This window comes from Galeopterus variegatus, unplaced genomic scaffold, assembly GCF_000696425.1.
Source record: "Galeopterus variegatus unplaced genomic scaffold, G_variegatus-3.0.2 Scaffold8703, whole genome shotgun sequence".
NCBI classification, from domain to species: Eukaryota; Metazoa; Chordata; class Mammalia; order Dermoptera; family Cynocephalidae; genus Galeopterus; species Galeopterus variegatus.
The window spans coordinates 30,326-51,709 of NW_007734814.1; the positions used below are offsets into that span (position 1 = coordinate 30,326).

Below are 21,384 nucleotides of genomic sequence, written 5' to 3' on the forward strand. Positions count from 1 at the left end.
CAGTCCTCTAACAAGCACTGACTCTCAGTAAGTACTGCCAGGTTATCAGTTCCCGTGCCAGGCAACAAGACAAAAAGAACCAGTCTTACTTCTCAGGAGTTCAGGATAGCAGGAAGTGAGGTATTCGTTCATACTGCAATATCATTAAACTAATACCTGCTACTACCAAGGTACGTCCAAAGTGCTGAACCACTTAAAGAGGAAGTTTGGGAGGTCTTAGTAACACATAAAGAAAAATAATAAGTTTAATTTATGCTTGTTATAGGCTGTAATGAGTTATTAAGGAACTATTATAAAACTGGAAGTTAGTTTCATTCTAAATGACATTTCATATATTGTATGTATGCAACTTACGGCATACAAAAAGTGAGATGGTTTTTGATGACATGTGGCTAGGGCTGCAGAGAGGTATGCAAGAATGGACTGGAGGGGAGGGCCAACCCTGCTGACCTAAATCTCCCTGCTTCTGGTCCTTTGGATTTCTTGGGTCTGTAGATTCAGGGACTATTTTTAAGAATAATCCTTTCCTCTGGGTATATTCCTGTTCTCCAATGTTCATTGCAGCACTATTTACAATAGCTAAGAGTTGGAAACAGCCCAAATGTCCATCATCGGGTGAGTGGATATGGAAAATGTGGTATATCTACACAATGGAATACTACTCTGCTATAAAAAAGAATGAAATACTGCCATTTGCAACAACATGGATGGACCTAGAGAGAATTATATTAAGTGAAACAAGTCAGGCACAGAAAGAGAAATATCACATGTTCTCACTTATTTGTGGGAGCTAAAAATAAATAAATAAATAAATACACAAAAAACCTGGGCGGGGGAATAAGACACAACAATTACAATTCCTTGAAGTTGATATGACAAGCTAACAGATATGAGGTTGTAGGGAGGGAGGGAGAAGAGGGAGGAAGGATTGAGGTTTTGGTAATGGGCCACAATAATCAACCACATTGTATATTGACAAAATAAAATTAAAGAAAGAAAGAAAGGAAAGAAGGAAGGAAGGAAGGGAGGAAGGGGAAGGAAGGAAGGAAGGAAGGAAGGAAGGAAGGAAGGAAGGAAGGAAGAAAGGAAGGAAGGATAATCCTAACTATACTCATATATTTGTAAATGTGTGCGAATTTTAGTGGCCACTGAATTCATTTTCAAGCAGAAACAAATGAAGACTCATTATGCCATTTTAGAGAGGTTGTTGATGCCTAAATAAGTTAATTTCTCAAGGTCTTTTCCTGATCTATGATTCTTTACTGAGGGCTGATTTCCTTAAAGATTAGGGGATCAGTTTCTCAGACAAATGACCAAGGAGGAAATATAGTTTAGACTCTAGGATTAAAGGATAGGTTAGATTGTTAACATTATCTTCTCTATTCAACACTTAAAAATTTTTGATTATGGGAAATCCTGTTTAAGAAACAAAAACAAGTCTTTAACTGTGAAACTAACTTTTCATACTCGTATAAGGTGTGGTGATGATTAAATGAGTTAATCATGTAAAATGTTCACAACAGTACTGCTGTTATTAAAAAACAAGTGCGTATAAATTAACATTCTCATTTTTCATCACTCAGTAATGCCAGAGTATCCCCATCAAATGATCTCCAAGGCCTCTTAGAAGGACATTCCTCACCATGGTAAATTTACTTGGGTCTAGGTCTCATAGGCTCTGAAATCGTTTTCTTAGTCCAGAAGAGGAGTAATTAACCAGGCTCAGGAGAGAATTTGTAAAACCAGAATACCAATTTCTAGTTCCCAATTTACATACGAGTTCTCACGTGATCAGTTAATTTCTTATGGTGGAAAGAAAGATTTAATGATCAAAACATTCTCACTTTGTCAACATAGGAAGCCAAACAATAATTAGAAGGCTGCTTGCCGAGCAAAGAATCAGAAGTGGAAATGGATTAAATGTTTAACAGCATGAAGGCAAGTAACCTGATGTATACATTGTACATCAAGACATTCAGTCATTTAACAAATATTTATAAAATGACTACTAAGTGCTAAGCACTAAGACATAAAGCAAAAGAGATTCAGTACGTGCCCTCATACAGCCTATAATCTATTAGGGGAGACAGATAAATGATTATAATACTGCATGATAGTTATGATACTGGAACAGTACAGGCTACTACAGAAAAACATATGGGAAACTAATACAAAAAATTTTGGTGGGGGTTTGGTTGTTTGAAAGGTAACCTCAAAGAAGTGATACCTATGTTTAAAAGGTGAGTAAAGGGCCCACCCCATGGCTCACTCGGGACAGTGCGGCGCTGGTAGTGCCGAGGCCGCAGGTTTGGATCCTATATAGGGATAGCCGGTGCGCTCACTGGCTGAGTGTGGTGCAGACGACACCATGCCGAGGGTTGAGATCCCCGTACCAGTTAAAAAGAAAAAAAAAAGGTGAGTAAAAGCAAGAGAGGTGATAGTGGATGTGTGAAAGAGAGAAATTGATTGAAATTTGTTGGTTAAAGCTTTCTGTTCCCCAAACAGAGTAGAGGTAGTTAGAATGAGAATTTGCTTAGGTGGCTCTCTTTTTCAAGTTTCAGGGTTAACCTTTCCAACCTTTCCCTTTGATCAACACATTTTTTTCTAGAGGATTGAAAATATATTCAAACACTTATAGTAGAGCTATCCAAGGAGGAGGGCAACTTTTTTTTTTTTCAGGTAACTTGAATTATGTTTGGATCCATTATTGGTTCCTTGTATCCTTTAAATGATATAGAAAATCTATTTTGCTTATTTCTAAATATTTAAGAAACCCTCTCACTATAGGCCCAAACATTTATAAGAGAATGTATGTATACCCAGCTCCAAAGTAACTGCCCAGACAAACCCACTAACACACATACATATCCACATGACCAGACACACACATGCACACCACGATCTATCTATATATGCCCATACACACCTAGATACATGTAAGCACACACATTCAGACACTCAGTCCCAGATAAAATGACACTGTATTTTTACCCGACCAGTTGGATCAACTGTAACACTGTGAGGTATGTTGAACTCAGTAGGCCCTGTACCATTTTCTCCATGCAGCCAAAGGATCATGAAATCTATAAACGGTAAATATAGATGGTCAGAATAACACATAGAATGTCTTATGCCTTTGCTTGTTTTATTTTGTGATAAAAGTTGCAAAAAACTATTTGATCATACCCCCAGTTGACTTGACTATGCTTTCCTGGCTTCCTGTCTATACACCCATTTGCTTATTTCTTACACTTTACAAAAAAACTGCCTGAAGCAATTAATGTACTTCTTTAGTTATTACCTCCACTTGAATTTCTCATGATTGCTTCAAAATCATTGTTTAGGGTTCATGTCATCCTGACCATAAAATCTGTTCCCCTTCCCAATTTATCTGTTGTTTGCTATTATTACTCACTGAGCTTTAAACTTCATATTATGTTTTTACAGTCTGTCTCCTTTATTACCTACTGTCCTGCACTGAACTGTGGTCCTCCAAAAGATACATCCAAATCCTAATCTCAAATACCCATGAATATGACCTTATTTGGAGATACAGTCTTTGAGGTATAGTTAAGTTAGGGATCTTGAGAGAAGTCATCTGGGATTTAAGGTGAGCCCTAAATCCTTATGAGAGAAAGAAGAGAATGATTTGAGACACAAAGACACCCAAAGGAGCCATGTGAAGATGGAGGCAGAAATTGGAGTTATGTTGCTACAAGCCAAGGGATGCCTGAGGCACCAGAAGCTAGAAGAGGGAAGGAAGAATTTTCCTTTCCTAAAGCCTTTAGAAAAAGTATGGCCTATCCTACAGATTTCAGACTTCTGGATTCCAAACCTGTGAGAACAAATTTCTGTTGTTTAAAGCCACCTGGTTTGTGACTATTTGTTATGGCAGTCACAGGAAGCTAATATACCCATATTCAATCTGTCTACCAAATTTGGTTGTTTCTTTCTTTTACAGAATGTTTTGGATTCTTGTTTTATCCCCACCCTACCTCCCTTTAACTGTTACCAACCAAATTCAGTTCCTAAGTGATAAACTGACTACATAGCCTCCAAATGACAGAGCTCGCTCAAAATATAACCTGATATAGCATTGTGTCTTGTAAAGACTCTGCTTCTGTAACATCACTTTCCTAGTAAAAAACCTCAAAGATTCTTCATAGGCAAAAATACAGTTTCAAAAATCCTCAGATAAGCTTTCAAGGACATCTCAAATCTTATTTTCCACTGTTCAAAACTGCATTTTCAGCAATTCTTCTGCTAGTGACCGCCTGTAGACCTGGTAAGATAAAACCTCCATGAATGCTCCACCCACTCTTCTTGTTTTCCCACCAAAACCAGTTTAGTTCAAGAACTACTTCCTTCATGTAATCTTATTTCTCCAGTCAACTTAGTTTCTCCTTCTTCTGATTCCTATTTTACTTTAACAATCAGTACCATAGATCAAATTTAATTGTTTCATATGTAATAGATTTGCATCCATTAATACTACTGAGGAAACAGAGCAGGGCACCCAACAAACCACCTGCTGATTAATCAGCTTGCAGGATACCTGACACTGGGATTCCAGGTTCCTGAATTTTCCATTCTTAATTGAATGGATACCCACTCACCTCTTAAGCCCACTGTAAATTCACATACTATCTCCAGTTCCTTTTGCAGGAAACTCCTAGCCTTTGGTGAAGAATAAGCAGGCCTGTTATCAGAGTGATTTATTGTTAAATAAATTGTAAATTGTCCCATTTACCTTGGGAAAGTTTGATCAATCTGTTATTCAATCCTCCATCTCCATCCACAATGTAAATTTCTCCTGTGTCCTCTACATATAATTCTGCGGGGTTATCAAACTGCAGGGGATTCAAACCAATGCCTTTTTTGCCTGGGGTACCCAAGACTTGAACAAGATCACCAAAGGAATTGTATTTTTTAACAGTATGACCGAAGGATCCTGTAAAGGTAGACACACACATTTCACAAATAAAGCCATAGTACAAAATTCACATTTTTCAAATAAGCTGACGGAATTGTATTTTTTAACAGTATGACCGAAGGATCCTGTAAAGATAGACACACACATTTCACAAATAAAGCCATAGTACAAAATTCACATTTTTCAAATAAGCTGAGAGTAAAAATTTGATAGAACAGTAATAAAAGGTTGATGGGTTTAGATAATTAAATGTTATAATTGATAAGCAATAGAAGTTCTTCATAAGTTAGTCAAATTTGTTTATGAATTAAAATCTCAACTATTCCAAAATAAATTGATTGATTCTAAACTCAAATAAATAAAAACAAACAAAAAAATTTACTCATTGTACAGAAAGCTCATGATGTTAAATTACTGGTGCACCATGTTCTATTTAATCTCATGATCTTGAACAAGCATTGCTTGTAAAAGAAAAACAAGAAGGAACTGTGAAAGGAACAACTTATATTCAAAACTGTTATTTCAATCATTTACATATAGACAAATTTCAGTAGGTCAACAAAAAAGGTCTTCAAAATACAGTTTTTTGTTTTTTTTTTTGACCGGTAAGGGGATTGCAACCCTTGGCACGGTGTGGTCCTCACCATGCTCAGCCAGTGAGCGCACCGGCCATCCCTATATAAGATCTGAACCCAAGGCCTCGGTGCTACCAGCACCGCACTCTCCCGAGTGAACCACGGGGCTGGCCCCATAATACAGGTTTTTTAAAACTACTTTCTCCTAGTAGAAACAAATCCAAAATTCAATCCATTAATTTCGCTTTCCTAAGAAGGATATAATCTCTCCAAATCACTAGTATCTTACTGTCTCACTTATGCTAAAATTTCTTTGAGTTAAAATGATCTTGCAAAAAAGGCATAAAATATAACATCAATAAGGGTAAATCATACAGCAGTTAATAGAAATCAACTTGAAGGCACATAAAACCAAACTATTGAAAGGTGTTCAAAAGACAAACTGGATACACTGAGCTTACCAGAAATAAAATGAATCAGCTTCCATTACAATTCTATCTTGAAAATGTATTTATTATTATACTTGATTTGAACACGAGCTAAAGTTTATAGCAATAATAAGAGAATACACAAATCTCAGTTTCTAAAGAAACCAAGAAAGGGACAGAATATCAGTAAATAATGTTTTGTTAAAAAATGGCTGATTTTTTGCCATATTTTCATTAGAGGAAATGTATACCTTCTAAAAATGGGAAGGAACATAAAAACTGTCTTTAGATCTGTGGGTTGGAAAACACATCAGTAAATAATGTTTTGTTAAAAAATGGCTGATTTTTTGCCATATTTTCATTAGAGGAAATTTATACCTTCTAAAAATGGGAAGGAACATAAAAACTGTCTTTAGATCTGTGGGTTGGAAAACAAGCTATAATGGAAAGAATGAAGAGATCATCTGTGTTCTTTTTGTTTCTGGGAATCAGTGAAGTCAATAGAAAATGGATCGCATAAATGAATAGAACTAAAAGTAAAGGTCATTAATGGAGAATCCTGGGGAAAAAAAGTGACAACAGTCAAATCTTATTAGAATGATTAGATGTTTTGGTTTAACCAGATCTTACATCTAAAACATAGCTTGAAATAAATGAGTCATCAGCTAAGGCCCAGAAATCTTTTGGGTTCTGAGAACAGATGTGGTAATGGCACTACATATAAAAACTGAGACTTCATTAATTCCAAAACATGGTATCTGAATTAGACAGAATTGGGGCAACAGGATTTCCTTTAAGTCAAGAACATCACTGAGCCAAGGAATACTAGAAATACAAGGGTACTTCATGCAACAATAGAATTAAAAGACAACACAAATCTCTCCACAAACTTTTTGAAGAACGCTTGTATTGTCTTAATCCTCCCATTCCTCCCTCAGTTCCTAAGGTGATGCCAGGCTGTCTCTGGTACTGTCTCGTCTTAAGCCACAAGCAGATAAACTGCTTTCTTGGGAAACTTTCTCTATAACTGTAAATTCAATTGTGCTTACTTCATTTTTCAGCATTTTCTACTAAAAATATTTGAAGGAGGGAAGATTGAAGACATGCTTCAGTCAGTAGAACTTCAAAAATGTTAACACCGGCTTCTGCAAATCTTTGCACTCTGGGCAACAATGCAGTTATGGTTTCTTAGCACAATCTCTTTTCACAGAGAACTGGTAAAGGAAAACCAGAGTCAAGGATTCCATTCATTTGCTTTCAGAGATTGCCATTTTATCTGGCTTCGCAAGAGTATTAGTTATTTAATCTGGGAAGAGCAACTGATGCTTTAAAGAGAAAACGTCCTTTGACAAGTTCAAGGAATAATAGCCTCCTTGTAAAATGTCTTGATTCTGCAGAAGTACTATATAAAGATTTTTAGAAACAAGTAAATTCACGAATCATTAAAGAAATTATGATCGGATTTGGTAACTCTGATTTTAGACGGTACAAGCAAGAACATGGGCAAAGATGTGATTTCTAGCAAGATAATTTAATAGATATTACTACACATACCACTTCCTACATCCGTGATCCAGACGGATTGCTCATGTAGTGTACTGGCTGCAAATATACCATGAGGTGTATCAACTGTATAATTCCAGGCTCGTAGAAAATATCCATCCTCTGTGAACACTAATACCTTTGGGATGTTATCCCCTCTCTGAAGGTATACAAAGATAATTGCTTAGATAAGTTCAGTTTTAAGGAAAGGTAATCTTTGGCAAAGAGAAACAAAAATTAAAGGTTAATTGGGAAAACTAGTAACGTTTAGAAACCAACTTTAAAACCTAACAGTATTAATAATATCTATCTCATTCAAAACAAAATACTTGAAACCAACTCAAAAATAAATTGCACAATTAGCATAACATAAATGCATATGGCTAGTTATTACAGTAAAACAGGTTGTTGTTTCCTTGGTGTTCATTAATTTTTTTAAAAAAAATCCCAATTTTACTTACTTGGACTATGTAAACCAATCCATTGAGTGAATCAACTGCAACACCAAATGTTGCTCCGGTAAAATATTCTGAATACTTAGGCCAACCCACATCCAGCCGGTAAAAAAGTTTTTCAGTTCTCCATGAAATTTGAGAAGCAAATTTCCTTAAAACCTTAAATAAAATCAGAAGGTTAAGATTCAGTTTACCCTCTAGGTAAGGGGAAAAAAGGGGTGGGGGTGGGGGGGAGAGTTGGGGAGAGTTATTCTAAGCATGTCTTGACAACCAGAAGTTTGCTGAACTAAAATGATTCCAAAGAAATAGGCTAAAGACCAAAATTATATGAAGTTTTAGTAATAAGAACTGGGGAAGACGAGAAAATAAGGAAAAAGGCGATGTACCGTATACAAAGTTTTTAAGACTATGAGAGCAAGGCAACACCTCTGAGGTTCAGCCCCACCCAGGTGCTTTTAGACGAGCTAGTGAGGGAGCCAGGGGTCGCCCCCTTCATCCCATGACCGCTGCGTCGCCTCCCAGCCCTGCCACCCATACACCTCTGAGGTTCAGCCCCACCCAGGTGCTTTTAGACGAGCTAGTGAGGGGGCCAGGGGTCGCCCCCTTCATCCCATGACCGCTGCGTCGCCTCCCAGCCCTGCCACCCATACACCCACCAGTCATTATCCTCACTACTCAACTCACTGGAGTGCCACAAAAACGCAAATGCAAAACCAGAAATGCAAGAAAGAAGACGGCACCGGTCGCGCAGACCCAGAATCTCGCCATGACCAGACGGGAAGCCGGCCGAGGGAGGAGGAGGGTCCGCGGGTGGCTGCGGGAAGCCTAACGGCCTCACGCCTGAGCGGTTCGGGTCCCCGGGCCGAAGTACCGATCTCCAATCCCCCTCCCTGGAGGCGCTAGCTTTGAGAACGGAAGGGAGCAGAGAGCAGGACGAAAGAAAATAAAAAAGGACCAGTTCCGCATTCCCCGGGCGCGCCCCCTCATCAGGCGCCTCGAGCTGACCCTGTGACCACCTTCCCCTCCCCTCGAGGCGGTGGACACGGCGGACTTTCTCGGGCCACCAAAATAGGGGCGCCCGTAGATATGCCTTATCATCACGCCGTTCATTCTTTTAAATTCAGGTTCAACAGCCAAAAAATAGCACACGAAAACACGAGGCATAAGCGGGGGTGACACTTACAAAATGACTGCCGGACTCTGGGAGAGATTTCAGCTACATCCGATTCCGTGGCATACAGGCTCCCGCTATGGACGCCTACGTTCCCACACCAGGCCCCCTGCACTGGCTTCCAGGAAACAGCGGCCCAAGCTGACGGCGCCGAGTTGACTTTACTCGGGCGCGACGGGCGTTATCGAAGGTCCCTATGAGCCGGCGGGGGCTGGAGGGTAACCGGTTAGGTTTCCTGGTGCTGCAGGCGCTGCGGTGTTCGGGAGTCCCCCTCGGCGAGGCCGTGCCCCCCTTCGCCCGGCTCCCGGTGCTCTCCAGCCGCCGGCCCGCTCCCGGAAGCCGCGGCAGCTTGTAACAAAGAGCCTGCCGGGCCGCCTGCTGCCCGGACTGAGGGCCCCAGGAGTCGCGCGGAGCGGCTGGGGGCGAGCGCGAACCGGGCCATGAGTCGGGGTTCGCGGCGGTGAGGGGCGCGGCCGGCGGCCGAGACTGGTGTGGGCAGAGAGGCCGCCGCTCCCTCTCCACCGCCCGCGCGGGGCTCCGGGCGCCGGTGCCTGTGGTCTCCCGGCCGCTGCAGCTGGGAAAGTGGCTTCACGACCTTCTCCCGGGGCTCCTGGCCCTTAGCTGCAAAGAAACGGCGCTCAGTCCCGGCTGCCGAACCTCGGGTTCTCTGCGGGACTCAGAGGACCCGGCTCTTCCCCTAGGTGCCCTGAAGCTTTGTGTGAAGAAGCTGGGGAAGCCTGACGCTAGTGGTTTTTGTTTTTAATAAAAAGTTTTTCTGAGTCTCCGTTTTTAGAAATTTTTGCGGAGTTTGCACTACTCTCTACCTCTTCGCATCCTTTTTCCTGCTCCTGAAGTTCCTTTCCTCAGCTGTCAACATTTTTACTACCAGCAGATCAGACCAGGGATGCACGTTTTGTAATTGAAAGTGTGACTGTTACAACCACGTCGAGATAGTAGCCAAGATGGACAAAAAGTCCTTTGAAATGGTGCTGGATGAAATTAGAAAGGTAATTACACTTGATTCCTTCAATTATTCTGTGAGATATGAATTCTTATGGTTTATTCTCTGGGGTAGTGTGTGTGTGTAGATTGCGCATAGTAAGAGTCCTAAGATTGCCAGAGTGGTTTGAATTTTCACGCGTAGTGTGGGAGTTTATTTCTTAACACGGTACACGATATAAGTAGAAATAAAGTTATGTAAACGCTAATCTTGAGAATCAATGCGGTGTTTTGGGAATTATATTCAGATAATCCGCGATTCCGAAGAAGGATCTACAAATTCTTAATAGCTCTGCACTTTTGGATAATTGGTTTTGTATTTCTGAGTCTATTTCCTCATCTTTCAGTAACGCAAGAGTAACTGAAAACTACAAGTAATAAGTGGAAAGTTAACTTTATGGTAATTATTATGACGGGTTTTTCAAATCTAAGGATAGGCAGACTACATTTGTTACCTTGGCCAGACAAAATTAGTGTCTTATTGACAAGTGTGGCATTAAGATTAAAGTCACATTCTTAGAAATTGGCTGGAAGTAACTTTAATTTCAAAATCTTTTTTTCTCCTGCTTTCCAAGTTTTTGCTTCTTTTTGAGGCTGTCGTATGTATCCTACCTCTTGGAATAAAACAGACAGCAAAAATTTTCGAATGTAGTCTTGAACCTAACAGTATCTCAAGAGCAAAAATAAAATAGAGGTTACCTATTTTGAACTTGCTGTACCATTAGTCCACACAGCGTGCTTTGGTTATGCCTTCTGGTCAATTATTATTTCGGCATTTCCATGGTTTTACGACCCTTAACTGAAACGGAAGGAAGTGTTTATATAGTCTGCTACTTTTTATTTATTTCAGCTTATGAAATTATTACCTCTGCACTTGCTGTTTTACTTTGTTTTATATAAGGCTTTTTAAAAATTTTCAAATTGACCTGTTTAATTTTTCATGTTTGACAATATTGAATTTTTTGAACAAATTTCTGTTTTGCAAACCTAATTTGGCCAATTAAGATTTGAAATAAAATGTTGGTTTGCTTATTGTATACTTAGAATTTGTCACAATTTGTTAATGAGCTGATTTTTAACTGAGAAAATAATTTCTAAGTTCAAGTAGACCAGCAGATTTCTATTTTTGGAAGATACAGAGTCAGTGTGCATATTCTCTCCCTTCTAAGTGTTGGAAAAAATGAGAGGAATAGAAAATTTTCCAGAGGTGAAAATTCACATGAGATGGCAACTTACTAAGTCCATATTTGTGGTCTGCAGTCAAAATATATTTTTTGGTGGCTTTACCAAATGATTATACATCAACATTCTCTTAGTTTAAAGCAGCTCATCTTTTCCTGAGTGTCACCGTGGGTCTATAGATAATATTGACTGTTATTTAAAGTAGAGGCATGTAAGAGGACACTAAGAAATTATATACATCAACATTCTCTTAGTTTAAAGCAGCTCATCTTTTCCTGAGTGTCACCATGGGTCTATAGATAATATTGACTGTTATTTAAAGTAGAGGCATGTAAGAGGACACTAAGAAAAGAAATAGGAAATGGGGAAGAAAGGGGAAAAAGTAATGTTGAATTTGTTTTTCAAAAATTAAATTAACTGTTAATTAGTGAGCACTTATTGTGCGAGCCTGTTCTGAACACTTTATGTATTATTTGTGCCTCCTAACAGCCCATGAGGTAGGTGCTATACTCATTTTACAGATGGCAAACCTAGTCTCTGAGTGGGGGGTCCAGTTTTCAAACTCTTGACTCCAGAGCTCCCATGCTGTCACGCCCGGGGACAGCGCTGTGCCCATCAGGCATTGATGAAAGAACTGAGACATGTCTTGGCATCTTCACAATCCACAATTTGGTCCAGAAACTTGCTTTTGTGTGTGTCCAATAATGTTAATGATAAACTCCTAAGTGTAAATTTTCCAGATTGCCATTTTTACACCTTTTCATTGAAAACTAAACTACTGATCACATTGGATGTTTTAGTTGACTGGTCATAATATTTTCTTCTAGGAAAATGATGCACGTGGAAAGTACAAATATAATTGTTTCGAAGTAAAACCAAATGGATTAGTTAATTTTTAATTATTAGTGGCTACAAAATTATGATAGCCTGGTGTTTTCACCTCTAAGCTTGGCAAATATCTGCAAGGGAAGCATATGTAATTTGAATCAGCTCCAGATAATGCTGGGTCAAGACCACCAATTTCCTTCTCACCTACTGACAGATTCCTTAGAGAAAAGGAACTGTCATTTACTGAGTACCTGTTATGTGTCAGGTCTAATGTTGACTATTGTAATCTTCACAGTGACTCTTTGAAGTGGGTAGTGAGTGATGTTCTCTTTTATGAGTGAGGAAGCTCTCAGGGTAATTAAAATGCCTCCCAAAGGCCACACTACCAGTTAGTGGCAGGCACAGACATTGAATGAAGTGTCTTCTTGCCTCCTTGGGTTCTCATATCCCTGTGGAAATACTGACAGGCTCAACCACACCTTGCCTTATTCTTATTTCTCTATCAATTAGCACATAATAGGTACTCAATAAGTAATTGATGAATGAATAACATCTGATATATTTAACTTAAAAAATGACAATTTGATAGGATTTGGGATGTTTCGAAACTCTTCAACTACATATCCAGCAATTCTATATGTAATTTCCACTAATGTTGAATCTTATCTATTACAATTTTATTCCCTTTCTGTGTAGGAGTCAGTAAGGAGGCCCAGGAGGTCTTCCTGCTGTCTCAATATATCCCTTGCAATATGGAACCTGGAAAGGTAGAAGGTCATGTCATCACAGTGACCTTAGCTGCTCTTCTGCATGCCAGGGCTAAAGGGGGGCCTGCCCCTGTTTAGTTGCTTAGGTGGTTTTGATATACACATATTACTGTGCTGATTACATATATTAATGCTGATTTTCTATGTTTTTTTAAGGCTGTTTTGACAGAGTACAAATTGAAAGCAATTGAATATGTACATGGATACTTCTCCAGTGAACAGGTATTCTTCATTATTTATTTAAACAAAGACACCTTCTTACACCAGTGCTCTTGTTAATGCCTCCTTACCTGCTGGTCAAATTCAGAATGTCTTTTATTTTGTTGCTGTACTTATTCCGGAACTTCAGAAACTTTCAGATTTGGCAGAAAACGTTATAGAGTTTATAGTTCAAAGGCATTTTTAAAGTGATTCACGCTTTCAAATTTTGAAGCTCTTGAGAAAGATATGAAAAGGAGAGTTTCTCCATAATATCATATACTAACATGATTTTAAAATACAATTGTTCCCCGAAAAAGCATTCAAAGTGTTTATCATTCTGAGCATAACATCAAAAATTTATAAATTTGTCATGGTAAACTTACCCAAATATGTACAGTATCTGTAAGACAGTAATTGCAAAATTCATTACATAGTATAAAAGAAAACTTGAATAAATGATAAAATATGTTCTTATGTAAAACCACTAAATAAAAATTTCAGCAATAAGAAAAATATAAACAATGTCTAATAAGTAGTTTCTGTAACTGCCAGAAGACTAATGTTTTAAGCACGATAGTTTAGTAAAAACTTTTACACCACTTTGGGCGAGTTTGCTGATTTGAAAAAAAATATGTATGTGTATATACACATGTACATATGGAGAATGGGAGGATTTTTGAGGGACATTTGGAAAGTACTTGATAGAGAAGTTAGGCAGACATAGAAATCTACATACAGAGAACAGTTCTAGAAATGGGGGACAATGGGTGAATCTATAGATTGAGTTAGAAATTCTCCTTTTCATATCTTTCTCAAGAGCTTCAAATTTTGAAAGTGCGAACGATATAAGCCTGTATAAGTCCTGTCTTCTAAATTTCTAAGAGCTACTCTATGATTTGCATTTGTTGCTTCCTTTTCAGAGTGTTTTTCACCTATCCCATTGCTTTTCAAAATCACCTTATGCTTTTTAAACAAAATTTACGAACGATATAAGCCTGTATAAGTCCTGTCTTCTAAATTTCTAAGAGCTACTCTGTGATTTGCATTTGTTGCTTCCTTTTCAATGAGTGTTTTTCACCTATCCCATTGCTTTTCAAAATCACCTTATGCTTTTTAAACAAAATTTAAATATTTTGAAAAGATTTATAATTTTGCATAGCTAATAGCTTTTCTTTTTTTTTGGTAAAATTTTGTCAAAAATGTATTCCCTTAATAAGATTCTGCTTTGCTAAAGTCATTAAAAACTTTATTAAGCCCCTTTCTAAGCGAGACAATCTAAGCCTACTTACTTATTAAAGGTTTTTCTTCCTGTATCAAACACGATAGTTTGTAAAGTTTTATAGTTGGCAAAGTATAGCATTTACTATGTAGTAAGAACATTATTGCCATAAAAAAGTAAGGACATAGAATCTTATCAATTAATTAGAGAGTATGCATAATATTTGTTTGCTATTTATGTATCTCTTTTTAAGGAGTAAAAATACCTTCCCTCTCTTCACATACCACTCCAGTTTGCGCCATTAATCTTGCTTTGTTGAAATATTGAAACCTTAACACATTTTCAGGAACTCACACAGTAAAATAATTAACCCAGATTTTATGACAGTCTCTTCCTGAGTCACTTCTTTTTCTTTTGTAATATTCTCGGAGGCAGCGGACTGAGGTGGTGGTGATGATCATACACTTTCATGATGGGATCTTGATGCCCTGCTCACCTCTTACTGGCCATCCCACAGTGTCTATGGTAGTGGTGGGTGGTGGTGGGAGCTGGTGAGAGCTGGGCTATCAGAACTCTCAAAGTGACTAACTGTTTAGAAGCTGCTGAAGTAATTCATGGTGATTCTTACATATTTAAGAAAAGATGTGTGATATGAGTGTTATGCCTTCCAGATTCAAGTAAAAGGGTAGAAGTTAGAGAACCTACACTAAACCACACCACCACACCCTTGCAATTGATGAACCTGTCACTCTTCACTAATGTTTTAAAGTTTTTCATTCACAACATGTATTCTTCAGCTGACATATTATCTCCATCTAGTACTTTTCAACCTTCCTTTTCTTATTAGCATACTTTGGTTTTCTTGTATTTTCTTTTCTTTCTAGACTAGTGTTATCCAATGGAACTTTCCGTGATGTTGGAAATGTTCTCTATTTGCACTGTCCATTCTGGTTGCTGTCAGCTTCATTTGGCTATTGAACATGTGAAATGTGGCTTGTGCCACTATGGAACTGAACTTTTAAATTTTATTTGATTATTAATTGATTTCAAATTACATAGCCACGCATGGCTACTCTGTTAGCACTTTGCCTCCTGTGCCGTGTGTCACCTGGGCCCGGCTGCGCATGTTGAATAGTAATTCTAAGTACTGAAATAAATCTTATAGAAATGTTTGCAAACACAGTGTCATTAGAGCTAAATTAGTAGCTCTAATTTAGCTCTTTGCTTTCAGGTGGTTGATTTACTGAGATATTTTTCCTGGGCTGAGCCTCAATTGAAAGCAATGAAAGCATTACAACATGTAAGTAACTTATTTTTTCCTTACAATGTAGTACTTAAGTATTTTTAGTTGTTCCAGCTTACCATATTAATTTCAAGTTGTGATCTGTTTGCATCAGAAAAGTTAATCCTAAATTTTATTATACTTTGAATATTCAAAATAGCTGTGTTAAAAAACAAAACTTTCTAAAGTGTAAATTTAAATGTATGTACTGTACTTCTAAATTGTGTACCACAGTATCCCAATTAGCAAATTGGAGGAAAAAAATATTCACTGGCAAGCAAAATATAGGTTTTGAATTCTTAAGTGTTTTTATACACTTCCTCCTATTTTTTTTCTCTTGCATTTAGTCTTCAGATGGGTTATGCTTACATTCTTTAGACAGCACTATCCAAATGAATTTTCAGCAGTGATGGTAATGTTTGTATATGCACTGTCCATTATGGTAGCCACTTGCCACCTGTGGCTATTAAGCACTTAAAATGTGCCTAGTCTGTCTGAGGAACTGTATTTTTAGTTTTATTTAATAGTAGTTAGTTTAAATAGGCACATGTGCCTAGTGGCTACTGTATTAGACAGTATAACTCTAGAGCCTAGATAAACAGGGGATTCTAGATCACACAGGAGTATCTGGCTATATAGGAAGATTTCCTGAGGAGTTTCACGCATGGATATCTTTGATGGAAACAGTTTACTACAGATCCTTAACTTCCTAAGCAGATCTACCTAGGAAGGTGTCTGAGTCTTTTAGTGCTTCTTGCCCACCTCTCCTTTAACACTTGTTGCTTTTTTTCTACTTTACTAGAGAAAGGGTTATCTTGCCCATCCCCTAGGTGCAAAAATCTTTCTCCATGTTGCAAAGAGACAATGCTTTTGCTCATGAAAGAGAGAGAGAGCAAAGCAAAGAGAACTTCTGTAAGGAGTACTGATGAAGGCTTTGCCTTATTTTATCAAGAAGAAGAACTCATGATAAGCTCTGATGCCTGCTTGCCTGTCTCTATACTTTATTAAGATTCTGAGATGAGAAGGGTATCACAGAGACAACTCAATACAGTTATTTGAATTAAATTGTCTGACTTTTAATGACAGAGTCAGTCTGATTTGACTGATTGTTTTCACACTCAAGACTGACTTTGCCAGTTAGGTTTACCAGATGAACATTTCCATAAGTGAAAGGAGCTAGATTAATAGTTCCAAAGTTTTTACAGATAAATAAATATATATAAGAATATTGATCTTCTGAAAGTATTTAAACTTCTGATAAAAACCTTTAGATGTCAATTTAAAAACATGCAAAGGAGTTTTATGTAACATGTACAGAGTTCTATCAATTCTTTTGGTAGTACATTAATAAGAGTGATTGAAAACCACTGCTCCAAATTTTAAGAACAATTGCATGTGGATTCTAACCAATCTTACTTCTTATGTTACCTTTGCTTTTGAATTTCCTTCACTATTAACATCTATAGATTGGCCAAATCTTCTGGATGCTCTTCAAAATTGAAGGTATCCTAGTCTTGGAGTGTCACAATACACATTAACATAAGACTGTTAAGATAATTTTGCAGTGAAGAAACCTGTTTAACCCAGTTTTTTCTAACTTACATGACTAGTGTACTCTTATGTGTGTAATACTATTTAGTACCATGTACTATTCTTTGAGAAGCACTGATCTGGAGCATACCTATTCCCCTAACTGGGGAATATGATTATTTTTTTTCTCACTTCTTGAGCAATTTAATGTCCCATATGTATAAATATCTTTTACTATAACATTTCTAAGGAAAGGAGACTTGTACATTTTTTATTTATTCTGTAAATGAACAAGTTGAGATATGTGGATTAAAAAAAGACTTTATAGGAGAACGTAGATCTTCAGCTGAAGTAGTTACATTGAAAGAGTGTAAGTATAATTCACATATTTTTAGAACTTCCTTTTGAGTTCCTTAGTCTTACTTTTGTTCAAGTAGTTTTCACCTAAAATGTGAAGTATTAATTAAAATGTGAAATATTTTACCTAAAATATTTATATTGAAAGTATTTAACTGTATTTCCCAAAAAGGGCAGTTTCTGGCATGAAAATTTCACATGCTGAAAATAAAATTGTTTTTTTTATTAATAGAAAATGGTGGCTGTTCACCCAGCAGAAGTGGTCAATATACTTAACTGTTTCACCTTCAGTAAAGACAAATTAGTTGCTCTTGAACTGTTAGCTTCGTAAGTATTTCTTTTTCTTTTTCCTTCATTGGAGAAAAATTTGGAAGCCTTTTAACAATCTTTTAACTCATTAGTATGTGTTAATGTGTCAATTATATTAGTAAATGGAACTCTTAATAAAGTATAGTCTATGAAAGCATAGTGATGGATTCAGATTTCTTCATGTAAAATAAATATCTAGTGTTGTAACTTACAAAATAATGGGGCTTATAAAGATTAATTTGATTTCTTCTGTATTTCAGTAACTTGCTTTGCCTTCATACTCTGAGTACCTTGAAAGGCATGTTAGTAAAGATGTAACCTCTGTTTAAACAGAGTTAAACAGAGGTTCTACCATTTATTGATGCAACATATTTTTTTGGCAAGGTTTCTGAGCCTTATTCCCTCAATAGTTAAAATAAGGATCCCATCTATTTAGTAGATTATATGAACCTTAAATACTGTAGGGTATGTGAAGGCACCTAGCACAGCATTTGATAGATGATCATAATGAATGTAAGCTCAAAAAGAAAAGGAACCTATACCTCTGCATAATTGAAGAGCATGTAAGTTCTTGTTTGTTTATGGCACATGCATTTGTAAGTCCCTTATGTATTTATAGATGTTCAAAAAATACAAAGTTAAAATAAAACATAAGCAAAACTTCATTTTTAGATCAACCATGATTTTTGTGCATTTAACACATGGGTTGGTTCTATTGCCATAACTCTCAACACTCATTGAAGAGGATGTATCTTCAAAAACCTCAGAATAATGATTTTTATTTATAGTATTACTTTGTTGTTTTCCAGTAATCGGTTAGATAAACCTCAGTTCAGTTATCATATTTATCATTTTTGCATAAATATGTTATTTGAATTGACATTTTAAGAATAAATGATTAATCACACTTTTCTCCTATGTCATGGTGAAAGCTTACTCTGATAGGTTTGTGCAGTAAACAAAGATTGCTGATCTTAGTATGTACGGAATGGGCCCTGACTTAGGATGGTTCTACTTAAAATTTTTCAGCTTGTGATTTTTTTATTTTATGACAGTGCAAAAGCAATAAGCATTCAGTAGAAATTGGGCTTTGAATTTCCATCTTTTCCTGGGCTAGCTATATACAGTATGGTGCTCTCATGATGCTGGGCAGTGGCAGCAATCACAGCTTTCAGTCAGTCACACAATCACGAGGGTAAACAACCGATACTCTACAGTGTACTGTGTTAGCAGTGTTTTTTGGATATTGCATTTTGTGTTTTTGCATCCCATGATGTCTACAAAATGCTTATTTTCTACTTACAATAGTTTCAACGTATGATGAGTTTGTTAGGACATAACCCTATTGGAAATTGAGGAACGTCTTTATGTCCAGTTTCTTAAATGAAAACCTAAATTGTGTTTCATTGGTAGAAACATTGTGGATGCACAGAATTCTCGTGCCATTGAAGATTTATTCAGGATAAATATGTCTGAGAAGAAACGGTGCAAGAGAGTACTTGAACAGGTAATTTTCTCAAGATTGCTCTGTAAATGGTAGGCTGGTTTTTCTGAATGTTGATGAAGAAAAATGTACCTATCTTCTTCCTATGTTAACTTTGGTGAATAACCTGAATGCTTTATGTGATGGGGTAAACATGAACATCCTTTCAGTCTATGAAGTAGAAGTAGAGCTGGTTGAAGGTAACACGGGAGGGGGAAGAGATAGCTTGAGAGTGAGAAGTCAGTTGGCTACTCAGCTTGAGCCTCACTGGGTGTTTATGTCTTTGTCCTTGATAACTTTGCCATGGCTCCAACTTTTGACTTATAATGTATTTAGGGTCTTAACTTTTCATATTTGCCTTGTTATTAGATTTATGTTAATCAAATTCATAAGAGATGAATTTTGAAGCAAAATTCTAAGAGAGGAGGAGAAGTAGTACTTCTTCAAGTGTAGAACACTTGATTTGTCATTTATTTCCTAGTATTGTAATGGCTGGAAAATGAATTAATAAATAGAAACCTGCTTGAGGAAGATGTGATTACTCTCCTAGGGCCTGGCAGCTCAGTCGTGTTTGATCATCACAACTTCCTCTAAGCTGAGGGAGGGTAGGCAGCTTTGCCTTAATCATACATTATTGTAGCAGAGGCAAGATCTGAGCCTACATTTCCTTACTTTAATAACTTTGTCATTGGTTTTCCTGACTAAAATCTTTAAGGCATCATGTATATAACTGCTGTAGTTTTTCTTTCTTACACATGTCACTTTCCTTCTCAGAAATATTCTGGGGCCTGAGTGTTCTGTGGAGTAGACCCTCTGGTCAATGTAAATTAGTACAACTTTTCTGGAAGTTAAACTTGAGGAGCCTTTAAAATGTTCTTACCTTTTGCCCCAAAAGTTATACTTCTAGGAATTTATTCTAAGGAAATAAGTAGAAATACACGGGCATCATCCCAGTACTATTTATAATAGTCAAAAACTGAGATGATTTTTAGGGTTAGGGTGTTTATAGTAAGGGGCTGGGTTGTAAAACTAATGAAATTATATGTGTTGTGAATTAATTTAAAAAATTAACGTAACTCACCCAAAATATAGAACATCACATAGATTTGTAAAAGATAGATAGGTAGATAACTGGATGTTGCTATAATTCAGTATAGATGCATTGGATCTAATTTTGCCTGATATAGTGTTTTTCATTCATTTAATAATATTTGTTGAGCACCAACTCAGTATGTGAGAGGCATCATTTTAGATGCTAGGGGATGCAGTAATAAACAGTCTAGACCATAAATCCCTTCTCTCACTATATTTCAGAATTATGTCACATTATATTGAACAGTGTGTGTCCAAATAAGTTGCTTTTTCGACAGTATAGCTCTTTGGACACCCATTGTCCAATGTCATTTGTTTGTGTTTTCTCCACTAGGTTGTAAACTTCTTTAGAGCAGAGCTTTGGCTCTTTATCTCTTTGTCCTCCTTGCTTTGACTGTAGCATGAGCTTGGTGTTTGTAGATTTAGACTGTCATGTGTTGATGGTTGGAAAAATGGGACAGATTGAATAATAAATAGGCTTTTTTTGCACATCATTTATAAAATCCACTGTAAAGATTGTATGAGAGTCTGTTTCTTGCAACATTAACATTACTATGTTAACATTTTAATAATTCCATTTAAGTAAAGTGATTTTATTATTACTTTTGGTTATGTTCACCACTGTAAATGCTGACTGATGTAATCTGTTCTGTAATTCACATTCAATCTGTAATTCTTTTAAGTTTTTTAGCTGGGCTTCCCGATATCCAGAACACTTAACTTTATGAATTCATTTATTTATTTATTTTTACCACCCTCTTCTTTTTTATATCACAGGCTTTCAAGGGGGGCTGCAAAGCTCCTCATGCTATGATATCTTCTTGTGGAACGATCCCAGGAAATCCATATCCCAAAGGAAAACCTAGTCGCATAAATGGAATTTTCCCAGTAAGCATACTTTTATGGTGGTATATGAAACTTCTCGAGGTTAAGTATGAAATATAGCATAAGTTAATGACATTTAAAGAAATTGCCAGTTGATGCTTCTTCAAAGGAGAGGAATTTTTTTTTTTTTTTTTTTTTTTTTTTTT

General features: G+C 37.0%; 2 protein-coding genes across 4 annotated transcripts in view; one reads left to right on the forward strand and one right to left on the reverse strand.

The window, feature by feature from the left end:
* NHLRC3 (NHL repeat containing 3) overlaps positions 1–8,902 on the reverse strand; it is a 10,770-nt gene extending 1,868 nt beyond the window's left edge. Inside the window, exons 1-5 of one of the 2 annotated variants that reach the window (XM_008593097.1) lie at positions 8,618–8,898; positions 7,940–8,092; positions 7,491–7,638; positions 4,751–4,951; positions 2,992–3,083 (exon numbers count right to left, since the gene is read on the reverse strand). In XM_008593097.1, the coding sequence (XP_008591319.1) occupies positions 2,992–3,083; positions 4,751–4,951; positions 7,491–7,638; positions 7,940–8,092; positions 8,618–8,701 (678 nt within the window). In that variant the 5' untranslated portion in view covers positions 8,702–8,898. Of the gene's footprint in view, positions 1–2,991; positions 3,084–4,750; positions 4,952–7,490; positions 7,639–7,939; positions 8,093–8,617 lie in introns of both variants that reach the window. The other variant, XM_008593098.1, reaches the window with a different exon arrangement.
* Positions 8,903–9,240: 338 nt separating this feature from the next.
* Positions 9,241–21,384, forward strand: part of PROSER1 (proline and serine rich 1) — a 29,583-nt gene continuing 17,439 nt past the window's right edge. The window contains exons 1-6 of one of the 2 annotated variants that reach the window (XM_008593099.1): positions 9,241–10,111; positions 13,037–13,102; positions 15,532–15,600; positions 17,702–17,796; positions 19,192–19,285; positions 21,131–21,241. In XM_008593099.1, coding sequence (XP_008591321.1) covers positions 10,067–10,111; positions 13,037–13,102; positions 15,532–15,600; positions 17,702–17,796; positions 19,192–19,285; positions 21,131–21,241 — 480 coding nt within the window. In that variant the 5' untranslated portion in view covers positions 9,241–10,066. The remainder of the gene's footprint in view (positions 10,112–13,036; positions 13,103–15,531; positions 15,601–17,701; positions 17,797–19,191; positions 19,286–21,130; positions 21,242–21,384) is intronic. The other variant, XM_008593100.1, reaches the window with a different exon arrangement.